Consider the following 13,358-nt stretch of genomic DNA (forward strand, 5'->3'; position numbering starts at 1 on the left):
GAGCAGAGAGCTGTGACTGACAGTCACCAGCTCTCTGTTCTGGAAACTGAGAACCGGATGACTGGCGGTGTTCGATCGCTTGGTTCTCAGTGTTTAGGCACTGGGGACAGATTCAGCATCGGACCAATGCTGCATCCACCTAGGTAAGTATGAATAAAATTAAAACAAAAAAAACATACTTTTCTTTCAATCTTTGATTCAAATTTTGAATGACTCAATAAGAAGCCAAAATGATTTGATAGATTGTTCAGAAATGTGCAATGTTGAGAGCTTTTCACCTGCAGGTTGGATTGTTTTATTTTGATCTGTGAAAACAAGCAGAAATTGTTATGGAAAAAAAGAGAAAAAAACAGACACAAATTTCTATATATTCAAAGATTTAAAGTGGTTGTAAAGTTACATAATTTAATTACTTTGATTCCTCTCTGTTTTAGGTCCCTGTTCAGTACGGTGTATGTGTGTTTTTCTAAAATTATAATTCTAAATGCCACCTTTTGAAGAGCCCTGCTGTGCAGTCATGTGACCTCCCTCTGCTTCCCATCCTGAGTATGTGAGTATAGTGGGAGGGGCTGAGATTTCCCTCTGATGAATGCAAGCTAGCAGAGGGAGGTCACATGAAAGCACAGCAGGGCTCTGCTAAGAAGGTATTTAGCTTTATAGTTGTAGGAAAACACACACTCTGTACTCAACAGGGACCTAAATCAGAGAGGATCTTTGTAATTAATACATGTTTCTTTACGTTTACAAGCACTGGAGCAACTGCAGGGAATATGACTACACAAGCATGAGAGGGGAGGGGAGCGGCAGGGAGTAGATCAGCTCTCACACAGACTATGGAAGAGACAAGGAGAGAGAGAGAGGGGAAGATGCAGAGATGCTGAGGTGATAGCTGGATGACATAGGCACGTAAACTGACCATGCTATCAGAGATCAACAGCCATAATAAATGTGGTCAGTTTACAGAGGGGAGAAAACATGAGAGCATGATCAGCCAGGTATTTTACAACATAGAAAGGGACAATTGACATGGCAAAAGCACTGTGCTATATCTTGTGCCTTAAAGGGACAACCACTTTTTTAGGGTTACAACCACTTTAATTGGAATATTGGTCAGATTGCGTGTATGATTGGTTTGTATGTAAGCACTTGAATACAAAGCAATTAAAATTACTATTGTTTACAATTGGTTAAAAGATCATTTCTGACTGGTTGGCTATAACTTAATGTTCTTTATTTATATGCAGGCGTGGTTGCAGTCTTGTTTTGCGGCATTACTCAGGCACATTATACCTACAACAATCTGTCTACAGAGTCCCAAATTCGAACAAAACAGGTATGTTTAATCCAGAGCAAAAAGTTCACACAAAAGTCAAGGACCAAAATTGAATAGTCCTAGGTCTAGGCTGTATTTTTTTCAACATCCATGCATTTAATGATCTCTCTAATTTTCATTCTTTCTTTCTCCCTATATAAAACAACCTTTTTCTTTTTTTAATTGTTAAAAAAAAAAAAAAAAAGGAAGTAAAAAGAAAAAAAGGAACAACCCTATTCATTACAGAGATACACTGGTGCTTCTGTTTAAAACATGATTTGAACAAACTAATTATTATCTGCTTTGCCCACAGCAGTTGGCTAGATGACTCACCTACTATAGGTTAGGGAAAGATTATTCTTTAAATGCTATTAACTTCACTAGCCGTTGTTGCTTTAGACATGAGGCCCAGTGGTCTTCAAGTGTAGACAGTATTTTAAACGTGTTTCTACAGTACGTTTTGTTTTTGGCTCCAAGAACATGGCAGTAGTGGTTCTCATTATAGAGATTTGGACACTGATTAAAAAAAAAAAGAAGTATTTCTCCATGTTCCATGACCTCTTTTTTAACCTTCTCCCACCCGCCGTATAGACAAATGACGACAGGCGGGATGCTTTCTTGTTCTGGGCCAATGTCAGATGATGTCGCCCAGGCTCACTACAATCACGTGTCCAATCGCAGCTGATCGCATGTAAACAAGGAGATGCCGTTTATTGTCTCTCCTCGCCTCACACTGACAGTGTGAGAGGGGAGGAGAGCCGATCAGCAGCATCTCCTCACAGGGGAGACCTGTATAGGTAATCAGGGCACTGATCATCATTGCCCTGATTACAGTGCAGCCCCAACAGTGCCCATCAGTGATGCCACTCTGTGACGCCTTTCAGTGGCGCCTATCAGTACCCATTAGTTCTGCATTTTTGCATCTCCTCATCAGTGCCCATCAGTGCAGCCTCATCAGCGCACATCAGTGAAGGAGAAAAATGACTTATTTACCAAATTTTCTGACACTAAGAAAAACTTATTTATTTTTTTTTTTTTTTTTTAGCAAAAAACCCCAGTGGTGATTAAATACCACCAAAAGAAAGCCCTATTTGTGGGAAGAAAATGCTAAAAAAATAAATTGTCATTCAAAGCGAAACCGTTCTGAAAGCTGAAACTTGGCCTGGGCAGGAAGGGGGTGAAAGTGCCCAGTATTGAATTGGTTAAAGCCTAACTCAGCCTTTTTTTTTTTTTTTTTTTTTTTTTAGCTTGGGTAAACGTTATATTATTTACTGCAGGACATGTGAGAAGGCTGGCCCGAGGCCAGCCTGTATTTGTGGGAGGAGTCTGAGGGGTACATATCCCTCCTTCCCTGTCTGTTCCAGCATTGGCTCACATTCAAGGTTTAGCAGAGCGGCGGCTGGCTGCAGCAGTCTTGTGGCGGTACCTCTCCCGGTGCTCACGCCGGGCATCATTGGAAGAGGTGCCGCCCGCCCATCCAGCCATCCATCTTTTCCTGATCGATTGCCGGCTTCAGAGGAGGGAGGGGGCTCCAGCTCATCCGTCCATCCACTTATTTGATACTCATGCAAGCAGCAGTGAGGGGGGCCGCCCGCCATCCATGTGTTTCCTCCAGTGCTCATCCGGCATCTTAAGGGGGGCTGCACCGCCTGCTTCTCCCGGTGCAAACACCGGGCATCATGGCGGGGTGCGCCCGCTCATCTACCAACACACTCCTCAGGGCTCAAGCCGGTTTTTCTGAAGGGCCGCCCGCTCGTCCACCCTATCTGCCTTCTGGGCTCACACTGGGGGGGGGGCATCCATCCATCCATCCAGCCACTCATCCTTGCTCATGTCGGCATTGTCTGCAGCGCCACCTGGTTGTCCACCCACTCCTCCTCCCGGGCTCACACCGGTGTCATGGGGGGGGTTGTCCACCCACCACCCCAGGGTCACGCTGGCAGCAAGGAGGGCGGGCTGTCCTCCATTTTCTTCCGGGGTCACGCTGGCAGCAAGGAGGGGGGGCTGTCTGCGATTTTTCTCCCAGAGTCACGCGGGCAGCAAGGAGGGGGAGGAGGCTGTCCACCATTTCTCCCGGGGTCACGCTGGCAGCATGGGGGGGAAGGCTGTCTACCATTTTCTCCAGGGGTCACGCCGGCAGCATGGGGTGGGGGGCAGTCCACCATTTCTTCTGTCTTAGCAGTTCTGTCATAGTGGATTCAGTCAGAGCGGTGCCGTCTTAGCAGTTCTGTCATAGTGGATTCAGTCAGCGGTTCTGTTAGCATGTTCTCGGTGGTTTCTGTCCTAGCGTGTTTCTGTCATAGTGGTCATGTCACGGCATAGTCTGTCATAGCAGGTCGTGCCATGCACCAAACTGCCGTTTCATCTTCGGTTTATTTCCATGTCTCATCGTACCTTTCGTTCATGTTTCTTTGTATACCTGGGTTTAGTTAGTGCTCACATCGCAGGATCTGTCACGTCTACAGATCCATACGGGCTGAGGTTTTCGTTTTTTAAATGATTATTGACCATAATCTTCTCGCACGTATAACACACGTCATACGATTTCATGTTTCATTTCATTACACCTGTACGACTACCAACCACGGTCTGTGGGTACACTAGCCCTGAGTGTTTCAGTTTAATTACCTGTCTCTGCGCTGCAGGTTACTCAGGCTAATTTGCGTCATACACTGGGGGGGGGGGGGGGGGGTGGCATCAGGGTCATTCACGCGCGGTGGTCTGGTCATTACTGCTCACATCCTTTCTCAGGTAGGCACAGAGGGGTGGTATTCTCATGTCTGGTTGTCTGTTGTCAGTTTTCCCCAAGTTGTGTTTCCTTGGGTTTGGGTATGGCGCACGTTTCAGAAATAACTTCAGGTTCATCCGTCAACCCGACATTGGTGTTCTGAGCATGGTAGCACTCCGTCATCAAGGAGTTGGTCCACACTTCAGCACATGGCACGGGGGTTTTTCTCTCTCCGGCCTTAGCCAGGACGGCGGTACATTTTGGATTGTTTCCAATTCTGTCCCAGCTACGCTTATCTACCAGCGTGGGACGTGTTCTAGGCATTATTCTTTAGTCACAGTTTCATGTGGGCCAATATGCTCTCCACAACCTGTAACGATTGCTAGACTGGATGGAGATGATCAAAGCTCGCCTGGTCAGAGGCAGGGTGTCGGCGCACTGCCAGCTCCTTCTCTTCCAGCATTTCTGCAGGCAAGTCGGCATCCGCTTAGTCCTCCGGTCTGGAGAGCTGGAGTACCTGCAGGGGGGGTCTGGGGTTAATTTCATTCAGTTGATTTCCTGTCGCATGGATACCCCGGTTTTCCAACCAAGGATCTGCAGTCTCTCTCAGGGTGGGTGCTGAGCCAACGTCCTCTCACCGGCCCTAAAAGTGGTAGACCCAGGCCTTTTATCATTTTTTTTCCTGGTTTCCTCTTTGGCTCCAATCTCTTGATTACGGGGTTGCCTGGGGTTCTGCTCAGGTACACGAGACATTCATTGTTTGTCCGACCCCCAGCCTGCTCCAAAAGGGGGGCTTACAGTCATTTTGGGTATGCAGTATCATGCTATGAGACTTATTCCCCAGGATGGAGTTGGACCTCTTTCCCCGGTTCAGGACTCCGACTCGGTGGTCAGGTCACTAGCAGAAGCATGACCCGATTGAATCATGTGGGACCAGTGTCCTGTGTGTCTGGCATGGTTTCTCCATGTTTAACGATGCTTTTTGCCATAGAGGATTGGGCTTATCCGCCAACTCCATCAAACATATCCATCAGATATCCAGCTCTTCAGACTCCTGCCAGTTGTCCATTTTTGCAACTCACCCTCTCACTTCCCCGTACCAAGTATGGGTAGGCCAGGGGTTAGGGGAATTTCACAGAGCTACTTCACAACCTCAACTTGTTAGAACTTTTGATCTATAAAACAAATTCATGTTGGTTTGTATCATTAGGTAGAGTACACAGTAATAGCTCAGTGTCAGTAAAATATAGAGTGGAAAAGCTGACACATTACTTATAGACGTAACTTGGACATGCACCGTAATGGTAAAATGTATGCATAGGTAACTTTAAACACATGATAGTAGATGGTACAGGAAAATTATTGTAGAGAATTCACAGTACTTTATGTCTTAATAGGAAGGGAGAGGAAATCGATACTGTAGGAGACAGCTAAAAAAAAACTCACAGAAGCTTTAACCATCCCCTGTTCTTTCCAGAATAGATTATTTTGGCTGGAGTTTATTATCAACCAAACATGCATACTGAAACTAGAAATCCTCCTCTAGCCGTAAATCTTGACATTGCGCTATCACCTAACTTCATCTCTGGTGAGGTTAGGTGGCTTGCAGGAATGCTTGCGCATACCTGCAGCTCCCCACCATGCCCAGTTGCTATTTTTGGTACCAAGCAGCCAGATATGTATTCTTGTGACTTGCTATAAACATAACTGATCTCTTACATCATGTACATGTACCGAGAAATGTGGTTTAGATGTCTCCAGACTAATTATTCTGGGTATTTTCTAGTTGAACTTAACATGAGGAAAATGTTGCTCAGTTTTTACACTAATTATTTTCCCTTGTTTCTCCTCTCAGCTGTTTGAGCTCTTGAATTTTTTGGCAGAAAACTTCATCTTCTCCTACATGGGTCTGGCTCTGTTTACGTTCCAGAATCATGTCTTCAATCCCACCTTCATTGTTTTCGCTTTTGTATCTTTTTTTTCGGAACTCATCTGTAATGTATTTGGTAGACTGAGTCAAAGCTCTAGTCTCTTAAGCTTACTTTGGATATCAAGACCGTAAAAAAAGTCAGCAATTTGTTTGTATGTCACATGTCTGTAACATACAGTGGTTGTAAAGGCTGTAGGTTTTTTACCTTTGTGCATTCTTTGCATGAAGGTAAAAAAAAAACCCTTCTGTGTGCTGCTCCCCCCCATAGCCCCCCAATATTCACCTGAGCCCCCCCTCGATCCAGCGATGTGAACAGGAGCCTTGGCTGTACTGGGTGTCTCTCACATTGGCTAAGACACAGCAGCATTGGCTCCCACTGCTGTCAATCACAGCCAGTGTGTCAATGTGAAGGAGCAGCGGCTCTGTTTCTTATGGACGCATAAAGTGAGGTTAGGGAGCAAGCATTCCCCGGCATTGGTGAAGGTGGAGGAGCCAGGAGTGCCGGCGGGGCACCCGAGAAGATGTGAATCGGGGCTGCTCTGTGCAAAACAATTACATGGGACAGGTAAATATCACACATTTTGTTATTTTCTTAAAAAAAAAAGAACCTTTTTAATTTCCTTTTTAAAATTCTTCAGCCTGATGAGGGGCTTAAGGCAAAACGTTTGACAAAGTTACAAAAGAAACACCTATATTTGAATGTTTAATCTGTGCCATGTAAGCAGTCAGATCGTTCACAGATACACAGAGCTCTGCTATGCAATTGGAAAATGTTTTTTGTTATATTAGCTCTTCCTAATTTGTGATGCGACACAGGGCAGATGGCAAAGCATGTATTGGATGCTGTGTGACCTGGATCAGGAAGTTATCTTGTCCCTTTGGCAAACCGGAGCAAGCTTGGTGAAGGAACACATGGACATAGTGGGAATCAATTAGCGTTAATGCTACAAACTGCAGCCAAAAACATTTGAGCCAATAATTACAAGGTAAAGCAAACAATACCTTTTTAAATGTTCTCAGGTTAAATAGTTTGGCTGCTTTCTGGATCCAGCAGGTTATAATGCATACGCATTATGGATCAGCATTAAAACACATCTCTGTGGTCTGTGTCTATCATTGTGCCTGTGCTCGAGAAATGAGCTGCAGCAGTGACCCACACTGAATTCATGTTGTAGCTGCAGTTATGAATGCTCTAACGCCATCTAAACACTAGGCATCAAGATGGATCTGTTGAAGCTGTATGCTTTCATCTGTTTCCATGAGCCCTTACAACTATATTCTATTTGGATTTGCAGTTGCAAGTTGTAAAAGTTTTATGTTATTTCTGCAATGAATCATAACAATATTCTGTGTACGCAATTAGTTTCCTTAACACTTCCTCACAGCTTGCAGTCTTCCTTGGCAGAGCTGCTAATATTTATCCTCTCTCATTCTTACTTAATCTGGGGAGAAGGAATAAGATTGGCTCAAACTTCCAGCACATGATGATGTTTGCAGGTATATTGTTTTTTTTATAGTTTGGTGCACCTACTTATAGCATTACTGTGTATTTAAATGTGCTTGTTAATATGTAAAGCTGTGACTAGTTATATGTATACATCACAGAAGCAACTCCTGAAAGCTAGGGGCTTTTCCTGCATGCTGCTTGGAGGTTTTCTTTACATGAGTCATCTTCTGTAAGCTATGTAACCATTTCAAGTTTCCCCAATAATTGTAAGGTTGTGAGGGAGTTAACGTGTGAATATTAAAGGATCACAGTGTCCTCTGCCTGATAGAAATCTATGCTGCCAGCAAAAGATCATTCACTTTTTCCTGTAGAAAAGTGCAGTAAATCAACTGCCTCCCACCTTAATGATTCTTATTGGTTGAAGGAAAACTGTACTGAGAACTTCTGACCCCCACCCACTCTACCCAAAACTACGATTTTTTTTTTTGCCTGAAGTTTCACTCTATGTAAGCCTTTCCTTTCCTAAATCAGGGCAAAGGAAAAAGGTTCATTTAGGCTTGGTTAACACCTATGCATTTTTAGTGCATTTTCAGTTTTGCAGAAACACACTATAGTCCATTTAACATGGTTTCCTATGAATGTAGTTCACATCTGTGCATTTTATGGAGAGGGCCAGGGATTTTTTTCTGGTTTTTGGTTCGATAGACTTCAATGGATCAAAAATGTGTATTAAACGCAAAATGCACCTACAATATGCAAACTGCAACCTGCATAAGTGTGAATCAGGCCTTCGTTTCCACATCCCCAGCAAGTATCTACCTGCCTTACCTTCATACCTTACTTCCATGCCGCTCCATTCAGCCTCTATGATCTGGGAAAGAAAAGAGAGCCTTATGTAAGCGCCAAACTGACTTGCTTAGACAGGATTATAGACTTCTTCCATGGCCCTATGTAACAGAGCTAAGCCGATCAGGAGTCACCTAGCAATGTTGCATAGGAGAGGGTGCTTGTGTGAAATGCTTACCCATACCAAGAAGTGCTGGGTATTTCTGTCTTTACAATTATTTTTTTTCTACCCTTCAAAACTAAATGCCAGTTTTGTGATATCGATGTGCCTAATTGTTTTTGATTTAACTAGTGACACTTGTATGGTTTCAGGTTTACGTGGAGCAATGGCATTTGCTTTGTCTATTCGAGACACTGCAACATACGCCCGACAGATGATGTTTTCTACCACACTTCTCATAGTGTTTTTCACAGTCTGGGTATTTGGAGGTGGCACCACCGCTATGCTCTCCTGCTTACATATTAGGTAAGTGCCAACTGATGCTGAAACCATTAAGAGTACCTTGTTGCAGTCCATTCGCTATAGGGTTAAAAGAATTTTGGAAATATAATTTGAATAGTAAATTGAACACAACTGTGAAAGTAGCACTGTCTTTGTCTTCTACCTATTGCACAGTAGTAGTTTGTACTGTCCAGATTACTTAAGCTGCCCATAGGCTGTTAGAATGCCAGCCGATTCAGCAGGAGCCAGCCAAGATTCGAATCATGTATGGGCAGGCTGAATGTACCCAAGTTGATCAATCGATCAACCTGGGTACAACCAGCCTGTCGAATTTTTATATGCGATTATAGCTAGCGGCTGTTATAGCCACTATCAATAATCACTGTGTTCTCCTGGCGGGGAAGTGGAGGAAGTCATCCCCACTGGGAGAATACAATGGCTCGGCAGGAGGGATTCTCCTGTCAACACTGTCTGTGTTGATTGGGGGAATCGAGAAAATCTTTTCTGCAACCTGTAGTTGCAGGAAAGAAATTCACTCCGGCTTTGGCCAGCCTTATTCCTGTTTTTTTTACGTGTTCGTGATCTGTTTCGAAAACCAATTTGTTTCCATCAACAAATTTATTCTCATTTATGTCCACTAGATGTCGCTTCATTTCTATTAGTATTCTGTGTTTTCATGAAACAAGTGCTGCCCACACTTCTGAGTAATTGGAAACTGTTACCGTAGTTTGCGTAACTTGATTTGAATCATTTAATCATGTACTTTGTGTTTAACAATATGGTGTATAGCTTCATAAACCGATTCCTGTGCAGCAGGGTCCATTTTGGTATTGAAATCTGAATATCATGACTATAAAACACAGCTGAGCATGAGTATGAAAGTTGCACAGAGTCCGTGTCTTTTGTCCCATATGGCATAGTGTACAAAATTATAAATCTTCTGTGGCTAAGCAAAGTGTTTGTTAACTTTGGAACATTTCAGATGTTTTGTATATACAGTAGAAATTCACAATATGAAAACTAGAAAATAAAAAAAAAATTATTTAAGGCTGAACTAAAGGCAAACCTCTAAATAAAGATAGAGCTGTTTTACCTGAAAAATTATTTATTATTCTGTTCTTCCGGTCCAGAGATTTACACAGCTGTGCCACACATCACAGCCCTGTATGGCAGTTAAGAATACCTGATCTTTCTCTGCTGCAGTTTCACTTTTATTTACAGGTGGTCTCCCAAACACCACCCTGTAACTGAGCAGTAAAATACAAAGCAGCACACTTATGAGCTCATCTCTTGATCTCATCTGACCAGCATGCTCTGTGTGCTGCAGCACACCTAATTTGGCTGTTTTTGCTGTTTATCCCTCTCCCACTCTGAGCTCTGCTCTATAGGAACTTCAAGAGTCTAATACAAAGTTAAATTTAGGTGCTTACATTGCTTGTGTTTTACAAAAAAAAACATTTAATGATGTATTATTATTTATAGAGCTGTATCAATTTGTCTTTTATATATCTTGGAGTTCAACATTAGAGTGGGTAGTTGTTAAACCACTCTAACATGTATGTACCATCAGCACTGTCTCCTATTGTAGTGTCCTCCTCTGTGTGTGATTGATTTATAAAAAAAATGCTGTAAGTACCTAATTTCAGAGCCGAGATCTGCAATCACATGATCGGCCAGCTCTCTCCTTTCCTCCTCTGACAGATGCAGCGGGAGGGGCCGAGATTCCCCTGCTGACGTCAGTTGGGAGGGGGGAGGAGAGGAGCAGAGAGCCAGCCAGTCATGTGATCGTGGATCGCCGCTCTTAAAGTATTTACAGCATCTTTTTATTAAATCACACACTGGGGGACACTACAATAGGAGACATGCTGATGGTGCATACATGTTAGTTATGCAAGCAGCAGGAGGGGGTAGGCACTGTCACGAGCTGACAGGCGGGGAGGGGGGGAGGACACAGGAGCAGAGAGGAGACAGATGGCAGAGCTGCGGATGATTGAGGCACGTAAACTAACCACGGTGTCAGGGCTCAGCAATCATGATACACAGTGGTCAGTTTACATAGGGGAGGGCAGAAACTGGCAGGATCAGCCAGGTTTTTTAGGTGTTACAGGGGGCCAAATGACACAGCACAAGCACTGTGCTGTATTAAAAGCTTTAAAGGAACAGGATCCTTTTTTATTTTATTTTTTTTTGGTTTAACAAATGATTTATTTATAAGGGATTTTTTATTACAATAGTCAGGCTTTAGTCTCTAAAGTGCTTTAAACCAGTGTATGTAAATGTAGATCAACTTTTTTAATTGCAAGGGTTTTCTGAGATCTCTTAAAGTGATATGAAACAATATCCTTAGTCTCCAAAAATAATTTGAATATGCCCACTACTAAATGGCCATGTAATCCATTTTTCACAAAAACATTTTTTACTTCTTTTTTTACTTCTTACTGTTTTATTTTTTTTGTTTGTTTTTTTCGCCTCCTTGTAATGTGCGCTTCCAAACCTCTCCTTTTCTCCCTCACTTCTGTTTGGCCTGAGCAGCGCAAGTTCGTTGCGGTCATTTGCATTGCTCTATGCACACTACACATCCCATAGTCCCTAGTTCATCTCAGGAGCGAGCAAGTGCCACCCTGGCTATGTTCCCACATACTATCTGACCATGGAGAACAAATTTAGCCACCCTCTAACAGGAAGTCTGATCACAGCAGCAAAATAAAAAATAAAAAAATTGGAGGAGGCTGAGAGCAATAGAAGGTGCTTTTCTGTGTTAAGAATACATACAGTACTTGAATTATCTTTAAACCAGAGTTGTCACTTTATTGTACACAGAGATTCAGTTGGGTAGAAGATTATCCCTTTTTCCTCACAATTCTCTATACAAATTCTTACTTCCACCTGGGATTGGCTTACTTGCTCCAAGATTCTACTGTACTTATCAGTGAACTATAGGTTTTTATTTTTATTTTCCAATAATTTTCATTGCAATTTCCACAAAAATACAAAAACCGACAAGAGCAAATAGTGTACGTTGGTTACGTACCAGTAACCAAAATGTCTTAGCAAGGTAACATAACAAGACATGACATATATTCAGTAAAAACTATTTCCTTTGTGAGAAACCATAATAATAATCACTGAAGATATACTCTCTCACGTCCAGTCATGTCCCACCCCACCACTATTGCCAATGGGACACAGGGAAGAAGTAGGGATGACATTGCAGTGTTTGTGACATTAGTCATCCTGTCCACTAGAGCTTATTGAGTGAGGGGCTGATGGGCCAGACAATGCCTTCAGCTACCTCCAGCCCACAGTTCATCTGCAGGGTGCAGGTCACAAGTCGACTCCCAAATGACATTGCGTTAACACACACGGCCTGAGAGCCTTAAGGGAAAATGAAGGAAAGAAGAAAAGAAAGAGAAGAGAGAGGGATTAAGAAAAGAGAACAAGGAAAGTAGTGCACTCTATCCCGCCAGGAGAAGTAATAATATAAACATCCTATGAGGCATCCGAAAGATATTTAATCCAAGGGTCCCATTTTGTTAAAGGCAATTTTTTTTCATTCAAGATTGCTGACAGGTGTTCATTGACCATGATCCAAGATAATTTAGACTTTAATAAATCAAACAGAATCGTAGGGGATCTCCATGGAAATTCATGGGGAGCTATGGAAATTCTCACCGCGAGGAAAATGAACACTATCGGCCTCCTCGTGTGTCCCGGAGTCCCCTCCACTGAATGCCCCAACAGTGTCTGTAAAGGTGACTTGATGAGGTTTACCGGAGTAAGTGAGTAAATGAAGTTCTAAGTATGGATCCAAAATTTCCTGACTTTTAGGCAGGTCCACCAGGTGTGGAACATCATACCCTCCAGGGCACATCCTCTTAAGCACAGCACTCACTGACACCATGTACCACCTAAGAAAGTATAGTTTGCTTCGATCAATGAAGTGTTAATAAATGTTTTAAATGTATATTATGCCAGCTTGTACCATTTTTCCACTTCCAGGGTCTCACTGATGTCCTGTTCCCAGGTTTTTATTTTTAAGCCTGTGCTAGACAAACGTTATATTGGAGTCTTTTTATAACATTCCGATGTACAACACGATTTAGTTAAATGCCTAACCCTCTCACTACATGCAAATACATAAATAAAATGCATATCAGATCAGTAAAACACTACATACAGTATATCATAGTGATACATCCACAAAATAGTTCAGTGACTAGCTAAAACAAACCAAAAAATCATATTTGTATAACCTCTTTTAGTGATATAAAGTGCTGGTGCATAACAAAATCCATGTAAATCAAAAGCGGAAATAAAAAAAAAAAATTATAATTTTGTAGTAGAAAATAAAATTTTGTAGTACAAATGTGCAAAAACTCCACTCTTTTATAAAGTGCTGGCTCTTTAGACTTTTAAAAGTACATTACCGGTTGATGGGGCCCAAAACGTGACAAAACACCGGTGATTCAGAATCACTCACCCGATATGTTTGACCTCTCGTTACAAGATGGTCAGAATTTTGTAATGATGCTAGATAGGCATGGAGGTGCATGGCTTCCTGATTCCTTTATTATTCCCTCATGGATCCATTAAGTAAAGCACAGAGGAAAAAAAGCTCATAGGTCAACAATGTAGGTTTAATAAAACAGAATG

At 42.5% G+C, this 13,358-nt stretch overlaps 1 protein-coding gene across 1 annotated transcript in view; it reads left to right on the top strand.

Annotated features, from left to right (window-relative positions):
- SLC9A6 (solute carrier family 9 member A6) overlaps nt 1-13,358 on the top strand; it is a 105,822-nt gene that overhangs the window by 65,775 nt on the left and 26,689 nt on the right. Inside the window, exons 9-12 of the mRNA XM_073599203.1 lie at nt 1,245-1,333; nt 5,896-6,009; nt 7,356-7,467; nt 8,576-8,729. Coding sequence (XP_073455304.1) covers nt 1,245-1,333; nt 5,896-6,009; nt 7,356-7,467; nt 8,576-8,729 — 469 coding nt within the window. The remainder of the gene's footprint in view (nt 1-1,244; nt 1,334-5,895; nt 6,010-7,355; nt 7,468-8,575; nt 8,730-13,358) is intronic.

This window comes from Aquarana catesbeiana, linkage group LG09 (assembly GCF_042186555.1).
Source record: "Aquarana catesbeiana isolate 2022-GZ linkage group LG09, ASM4218655v1, whole genome shotgun sequence".
Classification (NCBI taxonomy): domain Eukaryota; kingdom Metazoa; phylum Chordata; class Amphibia; order Anura; family Ranidae; genus Aquarana; species Aquarana catesbeiana.